This window comes from Cervus elaphus, chromosome 19 (genome assembly GCF_910594005.1).
Source record: "Cervus elaphus chromosome 19, mCerEla1.1, whole genome shotgun sequence".
Classification (NCBI taxonomy): domain Eukaryota; kingdom Metazoa; phylum Chordata; class Mammalia; order Artiodactyla; family Cervidae; genus Cervus; species Cervus elaphus.
Window position 1 is genome coordinate 71,673,696 of NC_057833.1, and position 24,218 is coordinate 71,697,913.

Sequence of the window (24,218 nt, forward strand, 5' to 3'; positions counted from 1 at the left end):
CCATTTTGCTGGCTAGCATGTCCACAGAGTTTCTCAGCTCATCATGCCAGAAGTTGACACTCTTTCTTTACCTTCTAATGTAAAGTGAATGCTAACCACTGTGTCTGAACTTGTGTCCCACTCCATCGCAGCACAACAGCCTCCAGACGGCCTTTATCCTCTGCTCCCCTGGGAGTCGCTGCAGCACCTGGTTGCACACCTGGAGGTCCAGCTCGCTGCTGCTGGAGTGGCAATAGGTGGTAATACACCTGTGCTCCCTCCTCCCCAAAGCTTCATCTGGCCCCTTGTGGCCCTTTTTCAACTTTTGTCTTGTGGCACTAGTCTTGTGGCATCTGCAATGAACACTCATGACATGTGGCTCTTTAGTAGATATGAGAGCCTGAGGAGTAAGGTGCCCTCACTTAGCTGGCACTTAAAACTAAGGGTTAATGCCTCAGTTTCTTGCCTCACATGGCCCTGGCAAATACTCTCAAAACATCTCATGACTCATGTGGAATGGTTCTCACACTGAACCCAAAGGGCACCGCTGGATGCAGAGAAGTGGCGGGGCAGGGGGAGGGTGGGGAATTGAGGTGAGGAAAGGACTGAGCTCACCTGGGTGAGGCTGCAGGCTCTCAGACTTCCCATGGGGGGAGGGCTGTCCAGCTACCTGCTCAGACAGTTTAAAGACGATTGCTCTTAAACATAAAGAGGTTTTGAAGTTTTTGCATATAGTTATCTTTTAAAAGAACTCTTTATTACTGAAATTGAGTATCAAAAGTGCTAAGTAATTTCAGTTGTGTCCGACTCTTTGCGACCTATGGACTGTAGCCAGCCAGGCTCCTCTATCCATGGGATCTTCCAGGCAAGAATACTGGAGTGGGCTGCCATTTCCTACTCCAGGAGATCTTCCTGACCCAGGGATCAAACCCACTTCTCTTATGGCTCCTGCATTGACAGGCATGTTCTTTACCACTAGTGCCACCTGGAAAGCCAAATGAGTATCAGAGGAAAGAGGACAAATGCTATACATGGTGTTATTACACCATTACTGCATCCAGTTTAGAGAAAGTGTTTCTTCTTTAACTCAAGACCTAAAACTTTTGCAACATGATCTCAGGTAGAAAGAGAATGCTCCTCTCTTCTTTTTGCACCAGCAAGTAGCATGTGCATGACTCGCCAACAACACTTGCTCTCAGGGAGAGGCCCTGGCGAGAGGGTCTGACTCTGGCAGACTCTGGCAGGAAGAGGCAAACACAGGAGGTAAGTCATTCCCCCATAGGGTTGAGCTGACCATCCCGGGACAATCTCTCTGAAACAAGTCAGCTATACTCATAATCTGAAATTAAGTACAAGTAACCTTAGTTTGCACAAAATAATTAGTACATTTAAAAAACAAACAACACAATATTGTAAAGCAATTATCCTTCAATTAAAAATAAAAACAGAATCAAGATACAAATGGCCCAGTAGGAAAAGTATGGATTATACAGAGGTTCTGATCCTTAACATAAACTGGGTCCTACAAATCAATTAAAAAAAAAAAACAAACCCCTTGCACACAATAAGAACTGCCAAGTAAAACACATCAAATGAGAAAGTAAAATGACCACAAACACAAGAAAACATATACAGCACCACTAGACAGGTACTTATTTGACTGACGGACTCATTTTTTATTGCCAGTGCTCTCAGGTTTCCAGGAACAGCCTCTCCACTCTGCCTGTGCCCTTCCAAGGATGGAGTGCCCACAGCTTCACCCCAGCAGAGCTGAGCCCCAGGCAGGCCATGCATATGAACGTGCACCCATGAGGAGGCTCATGGCAGTGGGGCTGAAAGGATGCTGACAGAGCCTGTGAGGACAGGCTGCCCCCACCCGCTGTGTGACAACATGTAGAAGAACATATGTAGCAGATTAAAAGTCTAATTTATTAAGTACAAAAGCTGATTATAAAATTATATGACTGACCTAATTTTGTAAAAGTGTTTTTAAAGAAAAAAATAAAACCTTGCAAGGATTTACATCAACTACTAACAAACTGTCATTAACGAGAGGTAGGATTATGGGAGATTTAAATTTTATTCTTTATACTTTAATGTGCTTTGTAGATTTTATGCTTCAGCATAAATGCTTCTATATTCAGCAAAGAAAAATGCATAATAAAATACCTGCTATTTGGGGTAATTTTAAAAACCTTTTCACACATTTCAAATGGCAGAATTACAAACAGTCCATACTTTTATTAACATAATGATATAAAAATTTTCTCTGACATACAGAATTCCCAGAGAGTAATTTTAAAACATTTTAATGCTTCTTAAAATCTTAATTTACAAGACATGTCTTACTGCCACTTACCTTTCAATACAAAAATTTTACAGTGCCTGTTGCTATAAAATGACAACATAAAGGGCTGGGTGGTTCCTCTCCTACAGGCCATTCTGTTATGAGGAATATCCATTAGTCCACTGCTAGAACCTCTGTATGTCAACCAATAAGTTACACATGTTATATACATAATTACACGAGGACTGTTCAATTCCAGTATGTTCTTACATACCACAGGGCATGCCAAGAGCTACTGAGCACAAGCTACTTGTAGCCAAGAAAGAGTTAGACGTGAGAGTCAGCCCAGTCAGCCAGGCCTTTTTGGTGGAGAATTTTAAATGGTAAAGAATTAACAACTACTAGGCACTGATTCAGGCTAATTCCAGAAAAACCTGGCTGTTTCTAGGAAGCATGTGATTCATAAACCTTCTGACCCACAGTCCCTGACAACTCATAACACATTTTTTATTAGTGATACAAAAATACTCTGTCTTAGATTCAAGCTTCACTTCAAATTCCTAGAAGTATCTAAAGGATTTCATGTTCTCTGATTTAGATTTACTATAATATTATATCACTCAGTTTAGCTGAGTTCGAATAAAACAAGTGAACATGATTTGGCCAAATTTTACAGGCACACAACTCAAGATGCGACAGTGGCCAGCAAAGTTCTCCCGGGTCCTGGGCTGTACCACCGCACGTGTAATCCTCAGCCCACCGGTGAGTCCACATTTACTGATGTGGAATAAAAACAGTAACTCAGTACATTTTTGGACAGCGAGAAGATCCTATACTGTGGTCATGAAAATCAGCACTTCAGCTGAACAGCAAGAAGTCAGAAACTCAGGAAGAGGTTTAAAACTCAGCATTCCTTTATCTTTCTGAAACAGCTGCTCACCTGATGGACCCTGTCGAGGGTTAGAGACGACACAGGCAGGCAGCTAGCATACCTATGTTCAGAGAGGAAGTGTGTACGCATGAGCCTGGTCTGGGGCCCAGGGCAGGTCGGGGGTGGGGAAGGGGGCCAGGCCAGGATCCTGCCCTGCCCACCAGTCTTTCTGTATTTTGCTCTTCCCTGTGAATCAGAACTGAAGCAGCTGTCCTTGGGCCTCAAACTCCTTCTGGCATAAATTCTAAGTATGACCTTGTCATTTGAAATGGTATAAAGAGTTGAATTTTTAAAATCAAGAACTGTAGTTTTAGCCTAAAAAAAGTGCAAACTCATAATACAGCAGAGGACTACACCTACAGCACCTGCAGTCCCTCACCAGGCTTCTTCCCCAGTCACACCATCTGTTGCAATACTGACATTCATGTTTCTGTAAATGTCCCAGATTAAAAGGTTTTGAGTAATTCAGGAAGTGGTTTCTAGAATGAGATGGGTATGTAAGTGCATGGGGGGGCCCTGTGCTCAGGAGCCTGGGGTCCTCTCCCCAGGGGCTGCAGATGCACCCCAGCCCCTCTGATGGCTCGCGAGGCCCCTTTTGGGCTGGGGCTGAGTGAGCTCACGTGTTGTAGGCCACATAGATGGGGTCCAGCTGGTCGGGGCTGAGTGGACTCACGTGTTGTAGGCCATGTAGACGGCATCCAGCTGGTCGGCTAGGAAGCCATCAAGCAGGTGGGGTCCAGCTGGTCGGGGCTGAGCAGGCTCATGTGTTGTAGGCCACGAAGATGGGGTCCAGCTGGTCGGGGCTGAGCGGGCTCACGTGTTGTAGGCCACGTAGATGGGGTCCAGCTGGTCGGGGCTGAGCGGGCTCATGTGTTGTAGGCCATGTAGATGGGGTCCAGCTGGTTGGGGCTGAGCAGGCTCACATGTTGTAGGCCACGTAGATGGGGTCCAGCTGGTCGGCTAGGAAGCCATCGCGCAGGTGCATGCGCTGCTTCTCCCCGCGGGAGTTGATGGGGATGACACCCGGATCCACGATGACCACCACGCCCACCACCAGGTGGTGCTCCTCCAGCACCACGTTCGTCACCAGGGCCACCAGGTCCAGCGCGTCCTGCTCCAGCCCATCCAGCTCCACCACCACCACCAGCAGGTTGGTCCAGGTGAACACGGCACTGCAGGGAGAAGGCGAACGGTGTCACATGGGGCTGAGCACTGGCTTCAGGGGCCAAGGACACACAGGAAATGATGTCAGACAAAGGCCACGAAACATCCTGAAGTAGGTTCACTGGTGTCATCCTCTGCTCAAGTCAGTTACAATTCAAAGGTTTGGCTAAGTGTGTTTTATTGGATGTCTATTCCAATTAAAGTTCTCGCTGAGAATCAAGACAAATCTGACAAAAAATGGTCCACTGGAGGACCAACCCTCTTTAGCCTTCTTGCCTAGAGAACCCTAGGGACAGTATGAAAAGGCAAAAAGATATGACACCAGAAGATGAGCCCCTCCAGGTCGGAAGGAGTCCAACAGGCTACTGGGGAAGAGCAGAAGGCAATTACTAAGAGCTCCAGAAAGAATAAAGCAGTGGGCCAAAGTGGAAATGAAGCTCAGTTGTGGATGGGTCTGGTGGTGAAAGGAACGTCTGATGAAAGAACAATATTGCATAGAGATCCAGAATCTTAGGTCCATGAATCAAGGTAAATTGGAAGTGGTCAAGCAGGAGATGGCAGGAGTGAACACTGACACCGTAGGAATCAGCAAACTAAAAGGGAGGAGAATGGGTGAATTTTTTTTTTTTCGTGATTTTTTTTTTTTTAGAATGGGTGAATTTAATTCACATGACCACTGTATCTACTACCGTGGTCAAGAATCCCTTAGAAGAAATGGAGTAGTCCTCATAGTCAGCCAAAGAGTCCGAATGCAGTTGTTGTTCAGTAACTAAGTCATGTCCAACTCTTTATGATCCCTTGCACTGCAGTACAGCAGGCTTCCCTGTCCTTCACTGTCTCCCAGCATTTGCTCAAACTCATGTCCATTGAGTTGGTGATGCCATCTAGCCATCTCATCCTCTGCCACCCTCTTCTCCTTCTGCCCTTAATCTTTCCCAGCATCAGGGTCCTTTCTAATGAGTCGTTCTTTGCATCAGGTGGAAAAACCATAGTTCTGACTATACAGACCTTTGTCAGCTTTCCTTCAAAGGAGGAAGCATCTGTTACTGCTTCCATTTTTCCCCTCTGATTTGCTATGAACTGATGGGACCAGACGGGTTAGGGCTAGGAGAAGAGTGAAGAAGCTGGCTTAAAACTCAATATTCAAAAAACTAAGATCATGGCATCTGGTCCCATCACTTCATGGCAAATGGAAGGGGGAAAAGTGGAAACAGTAACAGACTGTATTTTCTTGGGCTCCAAAATCATAGCAGCCATGAAACTGAAAGACACTTGCTCCTTGGAGGAAAAGCTATGATAAACCTAAACAGCATATTAAAAAGCAGAGACATTGCTTTGCCAACAAAGGTTTGTATAATCAAAGCTATGGTATTTCCAGTAGTCATGTATGGATGTGAGAGTTGGACCATAAAGAAGGCTGAGCACTGAAGAATTGATGCTTTCTAACTGTGATGCTGGAGAAGACTCTTGAGAGTCCCTTGGACAGCAAGGAGATCAAACCAGTCAATCCTAAACGAAATCAACCCTGAATTCTCATTGTGATATAGTTAACTTCAGCCAGGTTGATAAGTAGTCCAAGGCCCCTTAGGGATGAGGTCCAAATTCTATCTTAGCAGTCATGCAGGCACCATGTTAATAATTATATAGCAACAATATCTTGCTTAAAGGCACGCTTTCCTACTTAACAGGAACTTGTTCCTTCTGGCTAATCTTGAACTGAAGTTATCTCAGGATGCCTTGGGAAAGGGTCTGGTGGAACTTTTACAATCTTGAGATATTCTTTTTACCTATTCTTAGCAGCCAACTGAAAAGTATATAATTTTCTGCTCAAGTTAGCAACATGGGTACTCTTTCTACCCACTGCTGATGTCTGTGTCGGAAGTCTTCTGTGCTCCTTTTCAATAAACTCTATTTTTCTTTTCCATTTATTTTTATTAGTTGGAGGCTAATTACTTTACAATATTGTAGTGGTTTTTGCCATACATTGACATGCATCAGCCATGGATTTTCATGTGTTCCCCATCCTGATCCCCCTCCCACCTCCCTCCCCATCCCACCCCTCTGGGTCTTCCCAGTGCACCAGCCCTGAGCACTTGTCTCATGCATCCAACCTGGGCTGGCGATCTGTTTCACACTTGATAATATACATGTTTCAATGCTATTCTCTCAGATCATCCCACCCTCGCCTTCTCCCACAGAGTCCAAAAGTCTCACTACAAGCCTCAAGTGGTCTCTATCATCCGCCTGGCCCGGTGAGGGAATTTTTCTCCTCACAAGAGCCGTGAGCTCAAGTACAGCCTACACTCCGAGGCTACATCACATCAGAACCAGTTTCAACTGGAAGGACTGATGCTGAAGCTGAAACTCTAATATTTTGGCCACCTGATGTGACGAGCTCACTCAATGAAAAAAGACCCTGATGCTGGGAAAGAACGAGGGCAGAAAGAGAAGGGGGCTACAGAGGACAAGATGGTTGGATGATATCACTGACTCAATGGACATGAGTGTGAGCACACTCTAGGAGATAGTGGAGGACAGAGAAGCCTGGCATGCTGCAGTCCATAAGGTCACAAACAGTTGGATTCAACCTAGCAACTGAACAACAAGAAGAATCAAGAATATTATTTGATATTGAAAGCTGTACTTTTCCCAATGCAACCTCCCTATAAAGTGAGGAAATCATGCGTCTTGACCATTTAAATTAGGAAATCCATGTAAACGCAGAGGCATTTCAGAGTAACCGTGGGGCACTCACATTTTGCCTGTGCATTTGGGGACAGACTCTTAGTTTAAGACTGATTAAGAGAAGAGGAAAAACCAAGCAAACCCAAACAAGTTGTCTCTGGCGCGTGACTCGCAGAGTGTGTCTGGGGCCTGCTCCTGGAGAGGAGGTGGCTGCCCACATGTGCACGACCGCGCGAGAGCTGCCAGCTGGTTCCCCGGGCCCTCACCATTCAGCGATGCTCCTGTGCGCGCGGATCACGGACGTCTCGATGTCAATGGGGTGGTAGCGCATGCCCCTCAGCTCCAGCGTCTCGTCCAGGGACCCCACCACGTACAGCGCGTCATGTCGCTCTGCAGATGGCACAGGTCACCACCTCAGCATGGCTCCGTGCTGAAGCCTCCTGCCGTGCGCACCCACGTGTGAAGAGTACAGAACAACAACTCCTACTATCTTGGAGACAAGGCAGCGGCTACAGGGGCTCCCAGAGCTCTGACTGCATCTGGCCAGCCTGCTGTGGCTGTGGACTCTGTGACCCTGGGGGGATGTATGGGGAGGCCCTGATACATGGCTGGTGAGACATGCCCATGGCTCTGCCTGGGGCGCCCAACAGCTTCCCCCAGCACCCCCACACCCTCAGCAGAGGCCAGGATCCAGGAACAGTGAAGGAAAAGGAGCAACTTTCAGAGAAACCGTATCAGAGCACCTAAAGAAACCTGCCCCTAGGAAGGGGTGAGGTGAGCTGGCAGGAGGTCCCAAGACACTGCCTGTATGGGCTCCTAGCTGTGGCGGCCCCAGGACTGGGGGTGAGCACTGCAAAGGAGCCCTCACCTCCACTGGCGTCGGTGAGCTCTGTCCTTCGAAGGAAGCCCAGGAAGCCAGTCCTCGCCCAAACGGTCTGGGTGTCTCCGAAACTCAGCCGGGCACTGAAGTGGTCGGCATGGAGCCCCTCTTCCCCGTAGACTGTGTAGTACCCGGTGGCATTGTGGGGGCTACTCACCCAGATCTGGGGCCCAGAACACAAGGGGGTCGGTCATCACAAGTGCCAGGCACCATGTGTCCCAAGACACGGCAGCACACAGTGGGGTAGGGGTAAGGCGCTTGAACTAAGTCACAAAAGAGGTCCAGAGAGCAAAGAATTCTCTCCTTCAAACAAACCATTCCCCTCCTTGGACCCCTGAGTGACAGCTGCAGGACTGCAATGTACACAGTTCATCGCAAAGAAAGAACGGGGAGGAACCTGCATGCACATCCAGCAGCCAGCGAGAGGTGGGGTCCCCATCCTCACCTCCCCCAGGTGCGAGTCTCCCAGGGGCCCTCTGGTCTCCGTGTGGGCAATGATGACCTTCACTCCAGGGAGAATCTGGAAGGAGAACCGTGCTCGTCAGAGGGCATGTGGCCCTTCTGATGCAAAAGCGGCAAAAACAATACCCTTCGAAACTGATCTAAAGGACGTGACTCGTACACGGATGTGACTAGGTTCAGAAGCCGACCTAAATCTGACTGAATTTTAACAGAAATAAGAGATTTTAATAAATAAAAATAAACTGTGAATCTTAGCAAAATCACCCAGCTCCTGAGAATGAACTCTATTCTGGATGTTGAGAGGGGAGGAGGGGATCTTTCCCTGAGGACCCTCTCAGGCTCTTGAGGGCAGGGAGTCCAAACACAGCTTGGCTGGGCCTCTACCCAGCCCCAGAGTCTCTGGTTCTGGAAGGAAACCTGGCCACCAAGAGGCATTCCTGCCTCCAGACTTGGGGCTCCATGCCCACCAGAGGCTGTGGAAAAGGCTGGGGGAGGGTGTTTCATGTCCAGCGCCCCCACCCGGGGCCTGGGGGCCCCACTGGACCTGGGACTGACCATCTGGCTGTTTCTGGATACCTATTCTGTGTCCTTAGTTTCCCTGGGTGTAAAACACGAGATGATGGTGGAGATTTCCAGCAGGTGGGGGAGAGGCGAGGGGTCATGGAAGGCTGGTCAGGCTCTGTTGCCCACAGGACACTGCTGAGCCTCTGACCTCTCCCTGTGATACCAACCTGGACCCTGAGGACCCAGAGCTCTTCCCAGAACCCCAGTCCATCAGGCGCAAGTTATTGTAACAGAAATACTGGGGGGGGGGGGGGAAGTCCATAAAAACTGAGTGCAGAGGCACATGTGATAGGAAAAAAATGTACCAGAAAGAATTAAGATCTCTTTGAGAAAAACCACCATGTTTACAGAAAGGACAATGCAGATGGCAGTGGGACATGTCTGTGCACCCAGGGAAGGGCGGGGGAGCCCGGGACCATCTCCAGCCCCCAGCCCCTCCCTCCGACACCCACACACTGCCTCCTTTCCTCTACTCCGTGAAGCTCCAGCCACACTGGCCTCTCTGTGGCCCCAGGACCTTCACACCAGCTGAGCCTGCTCCCCACGCCCCTGCTCCTCCTCTGGGGCCGCCCTCGGGGGGTGCACAGCCTTTACTAGCTCCTCTCCCACACTCACCCGGGCTCGCTCAGTGCTGCCCCCGCTGCCCTGTCCCTCTCTGGGCACAGCCTCCTGAGGCAGGCACGTGCACAGCCTGTGTGAGCAGGGCCGGGAGCTGTGCTGGCTCCACTCTGCCGCGCCTCCCCCTCAAGTCCCTCCCCCTTCATCCTGCCTGACTGCTCCTGGGAGCCTTCTTCCTTCCTCCGAACCTCCCCTGCTTCTGAAGATGCCTGTTCTCCTGGGTCTATGCCTGCTGAGCCCTCATGGTGGCCCACAGTTTTTCCCTGGGTGCCCTTGGGTAGTCTCATGGCCCCACCACCTAAGCCCCTGACACAGCTCCTGTGGTTGAACCAGGCCTAGATTGCTATAATGGTGAACTGCCACTGGGGATACTGCCTGGCTGTCACCTGAGCCGGGGGAGAAGCTCTTCCAGGCCCCAGTGGGCTGCTGCAGACCACACAAAGGCACCAGGGCCTCAAGACCCAGCAATGCAGTTCCTACAGGTCTGCATCTGAGGTCCTCCCTCTGGGCTGGAGCTCAGATGTGGACAGAAAGATGTAGAGGGTATGTGTGCATGTACGTGTGTGTGTGTGTGTGTGTGTGTATGGGTGTGTGAGTGTACGTGTGCATGAGTTTGTATGTGTCTGTGTATGTGTGTCTATATGTGAGTATGTGTAAGTGTGCCTGAGTGTGTGTGCCTGTGTATGTGACTGTGTGAATGCATGTGAGTATGTGTGTGTGTGTGTGTGCATGAGTGTGTGTGTGTGTGAGTGTGTGTGTATGCATGCAAGGAGGTGAGGCCAGTCAGACCTCAGGGGACAGAAGCTGGAAGCCAAGCCCCACGCCACTACCTTTCCGGATTCAGTCAATGGCAGACTGTGCGGAGAACCCCGTTCCACCAGACGTACCCTACAAATGAACAAGGAAGACAAATAAAATTGACTACACAGACAACAATCTCTAAAGAAGGCAACTCATAAGGTAATCAGAATTGATTAGCACTGTGACGGCCAGTCCCATGACGACAGCCAAGCCTTTAGCCTTTGATCATGACCTTGCTGTGACCTTGGAACAGTGACTTCAGGTGCCTGGCTCAACCAGCAGCGCTCAGGACAGGAGCCCCTGGCTAGCTGGCCTCGCACTCCAGGAAGCTCCAACACGGTTTCCCTCATGCTGAATGTGAGGGTCAGAACCAGGATCTGGCTCTAAAGCTGGGAGGGACCCAGACCTGTAGGCACACACACTGTGGCCCCCAGGACACATCTGCTGACAGGATGCCCACATCCTGCCTGGAGACGGGTCTTCTTTTTTACCCATAAAAATCCAAATGTCAAATGCTCGGTCACTCTTGGAAGGTCGTTCCCCTCCTGGTCATGGGAATGACTGATTAAAGGAGGACATGGTGAGACTTCCCTGTGGTCCAGTGGTTAAGAATCCTCCTGCCCAAGCAGAGGCCATGGGTTCAACCCCTGGTTCGGGAAGATCCCACATGCTGAGGGGCAACTAAGGCCATGTGCCACAACTACTGAGCCCAAGCACCTAGAGCCTGTGCTCTGCAACTAGAGAAGCCACTGCAATGAGAAGCCTGAGCACTGCAGTGAAGACGCGGTGCAGCCAATAAACAAATAAAATAACTTATTTTAAAAAGGAAGGACACAGTGAGCAGGGGCGGCCCAGGCTGAAGGGGGCCGGGGGCTGTTACCTGTCGTGGCGCAGTGCCCGCATGTCCACATAGACAGTTGTGGGGTCTGGGCCGGCCGTGCCCTGCAAGGGGAGCAGAGGAACATCCGCTCAAATCTCCCGCCCACCGTTTCCAGGGGTGTGGCATGCACACAGGCACAGTTCCTCCCAGCCAGGGGGCGCAGGTGGGGGCAGGAAGGCAACTGCTCTGCCCCCAGCAGGCGTCTGCCTTCCTCCAAACACCTACAAGACTTGCTGACATGGCGGGAAACCTCCCCCAGCACTGAAGGGAGAGATCAAGTCAAACAATCTCACATTTCAGTCCCGACAGCTTCGATTCCCACCGGTCCCTGAGAAAACACCACCGTGGGTTTGGGGGCATGTCCCTGAGCCGTGCTTGCTCGGCCCTAATTCTCCTGAGGGCTGAGCACAGCGCGACCCCTCCAGGGGCGAGGCCTCAGCAGGATGTTCAGTGATGTTGCCACTCTGCTCCTCTCACCTGACACCTGACGTTGGCCCTGACAGAGGACAGCACGTCCCTTCTGTTAGACATTGAACATCAAACTACACGGACACTCTGCCCCAACACCATTCTCTGGCGATCCCAGGCAACGTCACCGACGTCTGCCCTGGAATGAAGACGGCTCTTCCTCCAGAGGCAGCAGACTGTGAACGCTAAATACTTCTGAAAATACTCTGCTCTTAAACTCGTTTTTACAAAGGAGAGAGACCACAAGAGGCCACGTGAACTCACAGAAGCACAGAGGCACCTCGAGGTCAAGGTCAAGGTCATACCTGCTCAGCCAGCTTTCCCAGCCTGTTGGGCTGACAGACACAAAGGAGGCCAGCAGAGCGAGACAGGGAAGAGACGCCACAGGAAACACAAACAGAGAGCACAGGCACGTGAGGAAGGAGCTGAGAGAGAGCAAAACGCATCACTGCATCTCGAAGCGTACAGAGCAACAGCTAGGCTCCTGCCGGCGTTTCCAGGAAGGAGGACCAGCTCCCAGACACTGAGCCGACACAAGGGTTGCGCTTATGGCCACCAACCCCAGGCCACCAGTCGAGGTGCAGCTGCACCATCGACATCAGGAGGGATCTCCCAAGGAACCCATCCACTTCTTCCTGCCACTCGGTAAGGGTCCAAGCGAGACCTGGACGGTCAGCCATCTATACTGTGGAGAGGATGTCACAGGAACACCTGGACAACAGGACACTGATCTCCCCAGTCCAGAAACGCCCTGTGCCCGGCGGGCATTGGTCAGGACCGGGGCTGGGGGACAAGGGACTGTGGTTCTCCTGAGGCCTTTCCTCCCAACAACCCTGAATGCGGGAGCAGGTGCATGCAATGCATTTTAGAAAGAACAGGGATTGAGATACTAGCCTGGAAAAGAGCCCCAGTCCCCTGAAGAAGCAGAACACCACTGCTATAGTGAGTTGTTCTGAAATTTTGTTTCCTTTTAAAAAGTAAAATACCTCAGTGTTTCAAGAATGAATTTAGGGCAATATAAATTATCACACTCATTAATGTTTCCATTTAAAATTGCCAGGTGTCTTACAAAACAATAAATTTAATCTTGCTTTAGAATATTAGTTACATACTGTATCCAGCTTATAAATTCCTCTCGGTAATTGTCACTTTTTGAAAACAACTTGCGCTTTTTCCAAATAAGCCTTTGTTCATCAAGAACAGAATCTCTTTTAAACGAAAATGCTCAGTTCTCAAAGCCATATTTAGAAAATGCAAAAGGCTGGAGGGCAGAAGGGACCAGAGGATAGGGCAGCACAGCGTGTGCACAGGTGACCAGAGGAGGCCCCGCCACCTTACCTGGAGGCAGATGGCCACGTTGACCCTGCAGCCGAACGTGGTGCTCACGGCGCGCGCGGGCAGGCCCAGGTCTCTGAACAGCTTGGAGAAGGACTGTGTGAGCGCGATTCTGGGCCGCTCCTCAGCCACCACCATGCAGGTGCGCACACATGACAGGTTCACGCCCTTCATCTGCGGGAGGAGCGCGCGTGCCACGCCTGTGTCTGCTCTCAAGGGCCGAACCGCACGGAGCCCCAGCCCCTGGGGTCTGCGCCTCCGCGCCCCCACACCCGTCCTCCGCCGCGACACTCCAGCCCCAGGCCCTGGGGACCATGAGGCCTCACAGAGCCCTCGCTATGCTCAGAGCCAGGGTCGGACCCCAGAAGAAGGGAGGGGCCGCTGCGGGAGCTCCGCAGGTATGCGTGGGGGTGAAGCTCTCAGCACGGGGCAAGGCCCCCTGGGAGTGTTTTCTGTTTCCAGCCCCCTCTTCCCTCTGGAACTGTCCCTGGGGGCTCTCCAGTCCCGCCCGCACTCACTCTGAGCGCTGCCGTCTGCGCGCCCAGGCCCCGGGCACACATCTCCATCACCGAGTAGGAGCAGAAGGTGACGCGCGCCTTGTACTGGCTGACGGCCCACAGCCACAGGGACACGTTGGTCTCCAGCTCCGGCGGGGGCACCAGCACCGACTGGTGTCCCGAGTAGACGCTGGGACAGCGACAGGGGCGGGTCAGCACCACACCCCGCCCCTCACGGATCTGCCCTTCCAGGCAGAGTCCGCCCCTTCTGCTCTGGTCAAGTTGGGGTTTTGGTGGAAAAGGTGGGACGCAGGTCCCCCCCCCCAACATTCAAGGACCCGGGGTCACTGTGAGGGACCCACTGCAGGCAGGGCTGGGTTCTTCTCATGAAGATGGGTCCCTACTTCCCTGTCCTGGATGGAATTGGTAGTAACAGAGAGTGTGCATTTAATAAAAATGCACTTTTACCCTTTAACTCAATTTCAGACCCACACTCCAGCCAGGGGCACACTCACACACACCAACCACTTACACATGTATCCTCTGCTTCCTGGACCCTTAACAATGTATCTCAGAGATGGGGGGGGGGGCTGGAACTTTAGAGAAGCAATTCAGCTAGCAGGTAGTAAGGAGGAGTGGGTGGAGCTGTACCTGCACACCCACCGTACACCCCCCTGTACACTCACCCTCCACTCACCTGACACCCACCCTCCACCCACCCGCACACCCACCTTCCACCCACCTGCAGAGACACCACAGGGCGAAGCCGAGGCCACAGTAGGGGTCGAGGCAGATGGCGATCTGCCTGGACGGGTACAGCTCACACTGCAGCTTGATGGAGCGGCACAGGGCGCTGGTGGCCGCATGTGACATCTGAAGGAGTAAAAGCCCACATACACCAAAAGATCCCCAGGAATGCACACTAAAAACCTTCTAGGCGAGACTTCAGGGCAATAAAGAATTTTAACAGAGCTTTTGGTGACAGACTCATCCAAGCCACTTGGTTGTTGAGGCCAGAGTCATGAATCAGAAAGTTTAGGTATCACCATAAAACATCAAGACATGCATTACTCTTCAGGCTAACCTGATTTGGGGGTTTATTGATATTTAACACAAGCTTTAAGGAGCAAAACTGCTGCTTCCAGCTCTGGGAGGAAGAAGGGCCTGCGCAGACCCGCATCAGCACCCTCTGTGTCAGGGACGAAGCGGACGGGGGCTCCAGCCAGAGGACCCACCTTCACACCTGCCAGGATCCCTGTTGTTGACACGCTGAAGTCCAAGTACGCAAGCACATCCGGGGACGGGGGCCTGAAGATGCTGGCCACCTTCTTCTTGGGTATGTCATCTGGGGACCAGGAGACACAGGTGGTAGGGATGCCACTTCAGTGCTTGCAGGCAAAGGGGAGCAGGGAGCTCAGAGCAGAGGTCAGGCTGCATGTGCACATGGGGAAGGCCACCTGGAGAAGACCCTCGCTAACCACACTGAGCGTGTGGCGGCTGACAGTGGGTGTGGTGGACACTGACGGGAGAAGGCAGCCCGTGAGAGCCCTCCCAGGACCCCAGAGGAGCAGAGACTCGGCTGGGTCCCGGAGCCTGTGATGAGCCAGGCTCACTGCCATTTCTGCGCAGTGAGCAGAGAAGTTGGGTCAAGCTCCCTCACCCAGCTTTATCCCACTCCCTCAGGACCACAGGGACACAGGGCTGACCGTGCACAGGTGGGCACAGGTGAGGCAGGGCAGGGAGCGAGTGAGGCAACAGGACTCCTTTGAGCCCGTTTGCCCTGAGCCCACCCCAGACCCCCTGCCACCAGCTGCCTGGGCCAGCTCCCAGTGCCTGCAGTGGTATCAAGCAGGTGGTCATGGACACATGGTCCTAAACCTCCTCTCGTGGGCGGTGCCCTGGTGGGTAAGGACAGGCAGCCACACCCACAGGTGCGACGGGGAAGGAGGGACCCTGTCTGTTCGCCAGCAGGCACCTGTGTGGCCGTGTACCCTAAATTCCCCACAGAACCTGCAGAGAGCGGCTGGTCTGGGGTGTCCTGACAGGGAGGGGCTGGGACCCTCTCAGCCCTCAGGCTGACCCAGCAGGCCCTGGCAGCCCAGCAGGGGTATGCACTGTGGGAGCTGTCTGTTCCCCACAACTGCCCGCTGCTGCGTGCAGCAGGGCGCTGAGTGCAGCAGGAGGCGTCTGTCTACAGGCTCATGGCCTCGGAAGGATCTCTGCTCCCCACTGGCCACCCTCCGCTCTGGGCACCTGCTTTAGGCTCGAGGTGCTGGATGGGCTGCCAGTACCCCACTGGCCAGGCTCCTCTCACCACCTACTCAAGCTCCCTCACCCAGCTTCTGTGTTTGGGTGGTGACAGCGCAATCCCTGCAACACAGGAAGGAGACGGCTGATCCTAGGGGCAGCACACACACACCTGTGTCCAGAATGGTCGGCCAGGTCCTGGCATCCACGGTGGCCGCTGCTTCTTTGGACCTGAGAAGCCGCATGATGGCCTGTGTGGTGAGCACACACGCAGACTTGCTGACCTGCAGGACGCAGGGTTGAGGGCACACCTGAGACAGCGCCTGGGAGCACGCCGCGCTCAGGCCCACCACAGTCAGGCCGCGGTGTCCACCTACCTCCACAATCATCTTGACGGTAGGAAGTGTGGTGGCGAGGTTCTGGGGGTGTGGGGGCCGCACGGTGACAGGCACGCAGCCACAGTACAGGCAGCCGTAGAAGGCAGCAATGAGGTCCACCCCTGGGGAGACACAATCAGAGGGTGTCAGCGGGTCAAAGGCAGCCCCAAATGTCCAGGCTGTGGGTCTACCTACTGTGTGTGAACAAAACCACCCTCCTTGTACCACAGCGTTTACCCCAAACAGCTCTGTAGGGAGGGACAGGTCACCCCTGGCCCAGACCCAGGGAGACAAGGAGGTGGGTGGGATGCAGCCATAGCCCAGAGGAGCCTATGGCGGACGGGAAGCCCAGGCTTCATGGAGCAGCGTGTTCTGCCCTCCGGGGTAGTCTGTAGGTGGGTGAAGCTGGCAGGACACTCTGAAGGTGAGCTGCCCACCCCAGAAACGCCACACCTCCTCCTTGCATCTCCACCCTAACGTGGGGGCCAGTCCTTCCCTGGGGAGACCCACACCCCCAGGGAGGGGCCAGGATGTCCCTGCCCTGCTCTCACAGCTCCTTTAACTCATCTATGTATTTAAAATTCTCCATAATTAAAACCAGGGGGAACCGAACCACACTTAAAATCTAGCTTTCCCATTTTGACCTCATTCAGACTTAAGACCACCTGCACCCACACTCTGAAAACACTGCCCTCAACTGAGACAAGGCCTTGCCTGGCATCACTAGGCTACAAGACATCAGGCTCAGGCTGTTTTGATTCCTGAGTCAAAATAAATATGCTGTGTTTGACCCAGCTCGTGGGTTTCACCACACTACAAGTCCCTGATGCTCCATCAGGGCCAGGGGCGCTCAGTGTGGCCATTGTTACGGCCCAGGCTCCCCCACCAGGGACCAGCCATCCTCACTGTGCCTGTGGGCAGCTCAGGGGACAGATGAGCTGACAGGCAGGCTGACGTGTGTGAGCATCCTCACACCAGCACAGCCAGCCTGCCCAACGCGCCACACAGAAAACACCGCCAGCAGCTCGAACCCTTGAGCTCATACAGCTCCCGCTATCCCCTGCCTGCACCCCACTTCCTGCAGCTCCTGCAGGGTCACACACCCCTCACAGGAGATGCACACCAGGTCCTATGTGCACCTGCAAACATCTGCCCCCTCCCGCCTCGAGCAGGGTGTGGTCTGCCCTCCAGCTGTCAATCACACTCTCCTCCAGCTATGAAGTTTTTAAAATGTACATTCAGACCTTCACCATGCACTATCACTTTTTATGAATAGTATCAAAAATGCCCCAAAGCAGAGAGCAGCATCAGGGCCCCATCCGTCTTTCCTCCTTTCCTCCTGTCACTTCAGCATGTCCACCCGCCCCTCCCCAGCCTGCCCGTGTGTCCCCCGTGCCTCCTCTCGGTCAGTGGTGCGTGCCCTGCACTGCGTCCAAGGATAAGGAAAGAATGGGAACTGCGATCAGTTCTGGACAAAAATGACCTCACACTCCTGGAACTGGAACCAGCAGGAGTGACTGAGACGCCAGTGGGAATCCTGGAGCATCCACGTCACCTAGCATCCATGTCAAGAAACCCGCCAGGCTCTGTGCGGGGAGAACTCCACAGCAGCCCCGGGATTTTACCAGCACAGAAAGTGCCCAGCACAAGTCACGTCCCAGCAGACATGCTGAAGGGAGACAGCACTGCAGGGCTGGGTTCCCAGGAGTGGCACCGAGGACACACGAAGGAAGCCATCATGCAGGAGACCTGGGTCTCAGAGAACAGCCCCCAAAACAGAACTCTGGTATTCCAGAAGCAGGAAAAAGATGAAGAAAACGCAGTAACGAGAAAGAACATTTTCCTGAAATGAGGATTAAGTGGGTAAGAAAGTGAGAGAGGACCCAGACCTGGGCATTTCCTTGTTAAACTCCTGAGCTGGAACCAACAAGCTTCCAGGTGAAACGATGACAAACACAGGAAGTGGGGAGGGGAGGGGAGGGTGGCGGTGGTCATCCCCTGTAACCCTGCGGAAGCACTTGCAGAAACCTGGGATTCCTGGCCCAGGGAAGGACAGGTTGCCACTGAAAGTGCAGGGTCTTCCGAGTGCCCCTCACCTGGGCGCCAGACACAGGAGAAAAACTGCCAGGACTGAAACCTCAAGACGAGACAGGAGAGGACAGGGCAGAGGGGCAGGAGAGTCAGAGCAGCACCCAGCAGGCGGAACAGAGTTGCTGCAAGGATGGGGTGTCGGGCTGCACTGGGCAGGTGGGGCTGGAGGAAGTGGGGGAGGGTCTGGAGCCCCGAGGGGCATGGCCATCCTGATCAAGGAGGTCCCGGAAGAGGTTGTCTCGTCCCCACCCCTGTGGGTCTGATCAGAGAGCAGCTGAGGACTTGGGACCAGCAATCCAGCCCAGCCTGGGACGGCCCATGGCAGGGCAGAGAAGGAGAAAGGAGAAGGGAAGCTCCCTGATGGTGGCCAAGTCCCACACAAGGTACAAGAAAAAGAACCAGAGGTCGATCATCATCTGTGCAAAGACAGCAGATAAGAACTGCAGCCCTTTCAACATGTGCTAAGATGCAATACATTAAGAAAATGATACAAGATATAAGAGAAATAAACAAATGAGGAAAGAACTAGAAGTTATTTTAAAAAACAATTCAGAAATGGAGATGGAACTGGAAGGAGCCCAAGAGCAAACAAGACAAGGGACACAGAGAAGGTGGAAAATGGCAGAGAAGAGCTAACACGGGCGATGGGAGCAGCAAGGAGAATGAACGCCAAGAAAATCCAAGCAAGGGCAGAGAGAAGACTCTGTGATTCAAGAAAACTCCCCCGAGATTAGAAGGCAGGCTTGCAGCTTGGTATTCACAGGCACTTTACATATTGAGTGGCCCTGCCTGGAGAGAGGGTGGTGAGCACAGCTGCCTTCCATGCGGGAACACTGACCTGTAAACAATGTCACAACCACATGGTGGACTTTTAGAAGGGAAAGTGTCCTTCTACCACTGAGAGCAAAAGTGCAAGTGAGTCACAGAAGAAGAAAAACAGATCATAGTCCAACCCGACGCATGAGGCTGGGAGAAAATGGGCACGTTTGAGGCCCCAGCAGGTACGACGCTCACCACAAAGTGTGCAGACTGGCAGCAACAGGCCAGAGCTCAGGGGACAGTGTCCCCACGGACCTCCCTGAGAAACTCATCAGAGACAACGCAACAGTACCATCGGAACGGAAAGACGGATGTGTGCGTGGCTGGAGGGCCCCGAACACAGGCCTGGCGGGCTGCGGGTGAGGAGAGGCCAGCTTCGCAGTGTCCCCTCCACCCCACCACCCCGTGAGACAGCACAGCTACAGGGAAAGTGGGTGGAGGAAGCCTGTGTGAAAACTCACATGGGGTGGGGGGGGGGCGGTCATGTATGACTGCCATTATTTGGGGGTCCTGCATGTGACACAGGATGAAGCATGTGAGTGGTCTGGGCACATGTGAGTTCTACAGACTCCCAGCCTGAAGTCAGGACCCTCGGTACAAACGGAGACAGAGATATCATGGAGATGAGGTTCTATGAAAACCTATAATCCTGAGTCTGAACGAGTGGGACAGCATGAACTCAGGAGGCACTGCCTCTAAGAGAAGCAATGACTCTCATTTTCAAATTGGAACTCTGATCACAGAAAGGGTTAATGGGACAGCGGCCAGCCCAGGAAGGATGAGCTCCCAGTGCCCAGACTGGTGCTGCCAACAACAGGCTCCATGGAGAGCTGGCCAAGCACCTGGTTCCAGCAAACGAAAGAGGCAAGTTCAGGATGGGAGGTGACACCCAAGAGCCCAGAAGCAGCTCCCACGGGAGCGCGAAAGGGTGCAGAGCTCATTTCACTGACAGCAGCAGAGACGCAGCATCCCGCCTTTCACAGCGAATTCTACCACTGGGTGACCAGATCCTAATCAGGGGAAGTGTCTGTTTAGTTTTATGGCTGGTCAGAGTTAACACACCACCATTTAGTGACCCCTAAGGAGTTAATGAACGTGGGACAAGCTCATGGATAGGTGCTAATGTGCTAATTCTACAAAAGGAGGAAGCACCCGAGGGTGCTCAGGGTCTTGCAAGGGGAGTGAGTCTGATGCGGGGTTCCTCGTGGGAGCCCAGGAGCAGCCGCCCGGCACACACAAGCCACTCCGGACAGCAGGAATGCTCAGGACCCAGGGAGAGACGGAAAGAGGACAGCCTGCAGGTCACAGGAGACTAAAAATATATCAGAGCTGAAGAGAACTGGACTGGACTGTGATAACAATGATGTTCATTGTGGGAGGTCAAGCTATAAGGAAATGGGAGGACTGATGACTGTGGAGGTCAGGACAGAGGCTACTTTAGGAGAGTGGAGCCGGTGTTGGGCCAGGAAAGGCCAAAATCCGTCATCTGACCTGGTCGCTTTGTTTTTGGTAATAAAACAGGGTGGGGGGAGGGAGGGAAAGAACAGCTTGGTGAGAAGAGCAAGAAGAAGGCAGGCTGCACCTCGACGGGCAGGGCTGGACTCACAGCTCACCGCGGGTGCTCACAGGGTACAGACATGGACAGAGGGCGGGCGAGGGTGGGGGCTCAGGGGGGCAGGGCCCACGGGTCTTACCTGGAGGGTAGACCAGGGCCACATGGGCCCCGGCGCTGAGCCTCGCCTTCTCCGTCAGAGCAGCGGCCACTCGCTCGGCCTTTTTGTGGAGCTGGACGCAGGTTGCGGTGCTGGTGACTGTGCCCTAGGAAAGCAATCGTGGGCACGCTGAGCCGGGCGTGGGGGGTGGGGAACGTGGACACTCCACCCGCAGCCTGCATCTGAGACCCTGTGGCCAGGGGCCAGGACGGGTGCCACCCGAGCTCTGCCTGCTGCCTCCCTGGCCTCTGTGCCTCCCAGAGACTGCTCGTCCACCACAGGCAGACTTGGCGAGTGAAGAAGCCCTTTCGGCTGTTATGATAAAATATTTTACATATAAAAATACTGTAAAGAATAATGTGACGAGCAGCCATCCACTTTTTCATTACCTAGTGTTCTGCCACATTGTTTCAATATCTCTTTTATAAAATAAATCATCACCGCTCCACATACACCCCCAATTCTATCCTTTCCCTCTCTAGAAGCAGCCCTTTTCCTGGACATCAACACACAAAAGTAAATAGTAAGCAGTAAACAAACATCCCTGAACTGAACCCTGACGCACGCTCAGTCGCCCCACCCACCAGCTCCAAGCCCTGGGTCACCACAGGCGGGTCTTTCAGGGAGCCTGAGCGGACGGGTGGCTGGTAGGGCTGCCCCACACCCAGTCTCTGCAGAGGACAGCTGGGCCGGGACCAGCTCCAATCTAGCCCTCCCTCCCCCTGCCGACCCCATGCTCTCGGTCCTTAGGAGAATCACAGTGCCACTCAGCCTAACTAACCACCACTACCCTCCAGGACGGCCCGGTGGAGCATCTAAACTCTCACCACTCCTCGGCTGGGGCCCCAGCACACAGGCCTGGGGGCTTCGCAGGGTGGGTCAGACTCACTCCTCACACCCAAGCTGAGGTTCAGAGCGCCACACCAGGCACATGCTGGAGCCCAAAGGCCCAGAGCTCTGCCAGTCCCCAAGGCCAGGGGCCACCTCATGCCAGGGACACCACCTGCAGAGGCACAGGCTTCCTCCCAGGTCAAAGGCCAGCACATCCTCAGGTCCTAAGGACAATTCAAACCTGAGGAGGCTGACAAACCAGAAGAAATGCAAAAATTTACAAGGTTTTGGAAAGGATCTGCAGGGCCCTCCCAAGCTCTTAGCTGTAAAGACAATCGTGAGCACTGGTGGCCGACCCTAGGCCTGGTGGCGGCTCTGCACACTCCCACTGGTGGTCCCTCCTCCCTGAGAAACGCCCCATCTGCACAGACACTTGGTCTGCACCCAGGCCGCCCTCATGTCCCACAAGCCTGCCTCCAACCACACCTCACACTCATCCAAAGCCCCTGTCCTCTTCTTTGAATGGCTAGCTTGTGCCTGGACCACGGCCCTGGCCCCCTGCTCCCATCCTCAGCCTCTTACAACCCATAGGAATCACCTAGAATTGTGGACCCCATCACGGTAAAGAATCTGCCTGCAATGCAAGAGACCTGGGTTCGATTCCTGGGTTGGGAAGATCCCCTGGAGAAGGAAATGGCAACCCACTCCAGTATTCTTGCCTGGAGAATCCCATGGACAGAAAAGCCTGGTAGGTTCCCAATTCACGGGGTCGCAAGAGTTGGACAGGACTTAACAACTGAACTAAACCATCACACCCTCAGGCTCACGTCCAGGCCCCCAGCACACACTGAGGGTAAACCCAGCCTCGAAAGCCTTAGAGTCCCTGCTGCACCCATCTTAAGGTTCTCCCACAAGCTGACTTTATCTTGGTCAGTGCTACTTATTGTCTTCGAAATTCAATCAATCATAAACAAATGTCTCCAGAATACTGTCCAGGTCTGCAGATACATGTGAGCAGCAAGACAGCACCTCTCCTGAGCACTGGTTTTCTAGCAGGAAGACTTGCTTCAGCGTCTGGGGAACCGGGGCCTTTTTTAAAAAATCTTATTTAACACTGTATATGTAGCAGATATTGATCAATATTTTTTGAATGAAAAAACAGTGGCCAATAGTAAGCAGTTCTGAGAACCAGCCTGGAGCTGCTAAGACGTCAGAGCACATGCGTCCTCCTGGGTCGGGACACATCTAACAGTGAGTCATGCAAAGTGGTCGTGGTTACTCTCTGTTTTCACAGTTTGTCTACTGGCCCATAACTTACAGTTTCTCTTTTATACCTGAGAAGCTCCTGGTACCATCTAACACCCACTGAAAGTTACTAGGATTAGGGCTGTAAGCCCTATTTGTTGTGTTATAGCTACAAACAAAGGAAGAAGGTCTAAAGTACTTTTTACAAAATAAACATTTGTTTTTAGTTTACTTAGGAGAATTTACATGCGTGAAAGTGAAAAGTGAAAGAAAGTGTCAGTCACTCAGCTGTGTCCAACTCTTTGCAACCCCATGGGCTGAAGTCCGCCAGGCTCCTCTGTTCATGGAATTCTCCAGGCAAGAATACTGAAGTGGGTAGCCATTTCCTCCCCCAGGGGATCTTCCCGACCCAGGGATAGAAACCGGGTCTCCTGCATTGCAGGCAGATTCTTTACCATCTGAGTCACCAGCGAAGCCCCATTTACAAGCATACTCTTCATAATCGAAATACAAGGTAATGAGAATTTCCCTGTTAAATACAAATCCACAGAAATGTGACTGTGGCTTGTGGAAGCTGAGGTTTCCACGAAGAGAATGACACCACCCGGATGTCCCTGGTGGCTCAGACGGTAAAGAGTCTGCCCGCAATGCAGGAGACCTGGGTTCAATCCCTGAGTCAGGAAGATCCCCTGGAGAAGGAAATGGCAACCCACTCTAGTATTCTTGCCGGGAGAATGCGATGGACACAGGAGCCTGGCTGGCTACAGTCCATGGGGTCAAAAAGAGTCGGACATGACTGAGCGACTAACAAACGTGACGCCAGCCGGGAGCCTGGAGGTCAAGGAGCGCTGTCCTCCGGTGAGACCTGAGCACATGGCTGGAGTGTGACATGGGCCCTCGCCCACACGGGCAGCACGGCCCACCGCAGCAGTGCCCGCCTCACCTTGGCATTGAGCAGCAGGAACAGCGGGTGTTCGGGGGTGGTGTGGGCCCGCCACTGCAGCACATCGGGCAGGAACAGGAACTGCGGGAGGGGCAGGGAGGGGTCAGGCCTGGTGCCGTCCCAGGCACCTCTTCAGCCCCCACCCCACCCCTGGGTGGGGAAGGGTCAGGCCTGGTGGCTTCCTGGGCACCACCTCCCCCCACGCCACCCCCTTACCTTCCTTGCCTGGTCACTGTCCTCCAGGTGAGACAGCTCCCTCCCTGAGGCCTGAGCAATTCTCTTCCCGGCGACCAGGTTCCCAACAATCATGGAGGCAGGTCCAACCTCTGGAACACGAGGGGACCTGAGTGAGAAGCGATGACTCTGACAGGTAACCTGAACGGGCAGGCAACTCCCTCTTCA

General features: G+C 53.1%; 1 protein-coding gene across 5 annotated transcripts in view; it reads right to left on the bottom strand.

Annotated features, from left to right (window-relative positions):
* Positions 1-2,040: 2,040 nt before the first annotated feature.
* The window catches only part of DIP2A (disco interacting protein 2 homolog A), a 106,987-nt gene continuing 84,809 nt past the window's right edge, over positions 2,041-24,218 (bottom strand). For 3 of the 5 annotated variants that reach the window (XM_043874002.1, XM_043874000.1, XM_043873999.1), the window contains 15 exons: positions 24,033-24,142; positions 23,817-23,897; positions 20,780-20,903; positions 16,176-16,297; positions 15,971-16,082; positions 14,787-14,896; positions 14,294-14,424; positions 13,573-13,741; positions 13,058-13,228; positions 11,252-11,313; positions 10,401-10,458; positions 8,372-8,446; positions 7,915-8,089; positions 7,313-7,436; positions 2,041-4,369 (listed from right to left, as the gene is read on the bottom strand). In XM_043874002.1, the coding sequence (XP_043729937.1) occupies positions 4,117-4,369; positions 7,313-7,436; positions 7,915-8,089; positions 8,372-8,446; positions 10,401-10,458; positions 11,252-11,313; positions 13,058-13,228; positions 13,573-13,741; positions 14,294-14,424; positions 14,787-14,896; positions 15,971-16,082; positions 16,176-16,297; positions 20,780-20,903; positions 23,817-23,897; positions 24,033-24,142 (1,877 nt within the window). In that variant the 3' untranslated portion in view covers positions 2,041-4,116. Of the gene's footprint in view, positions 4,370-7,312; positions 7,487-7,914; positions 8,090-8,371; positions 8,447-10,400; positions 10,459-11,251; positions 11,314-13,057; positions 13,229-13,572; positions 13,742-14,293; positions 14,425-14,786; positions 14,897-15,970; positions 16,083-16,175; positions 16,298-20,779; positions 20,904-23,816; positions 23,898-24,032; positions 24,143-24,218 lie in introns of those variants that run through there. The other 2 variants (XM_043874001.1, XM_043874003.1) reach the window with 2 other exon arrangements.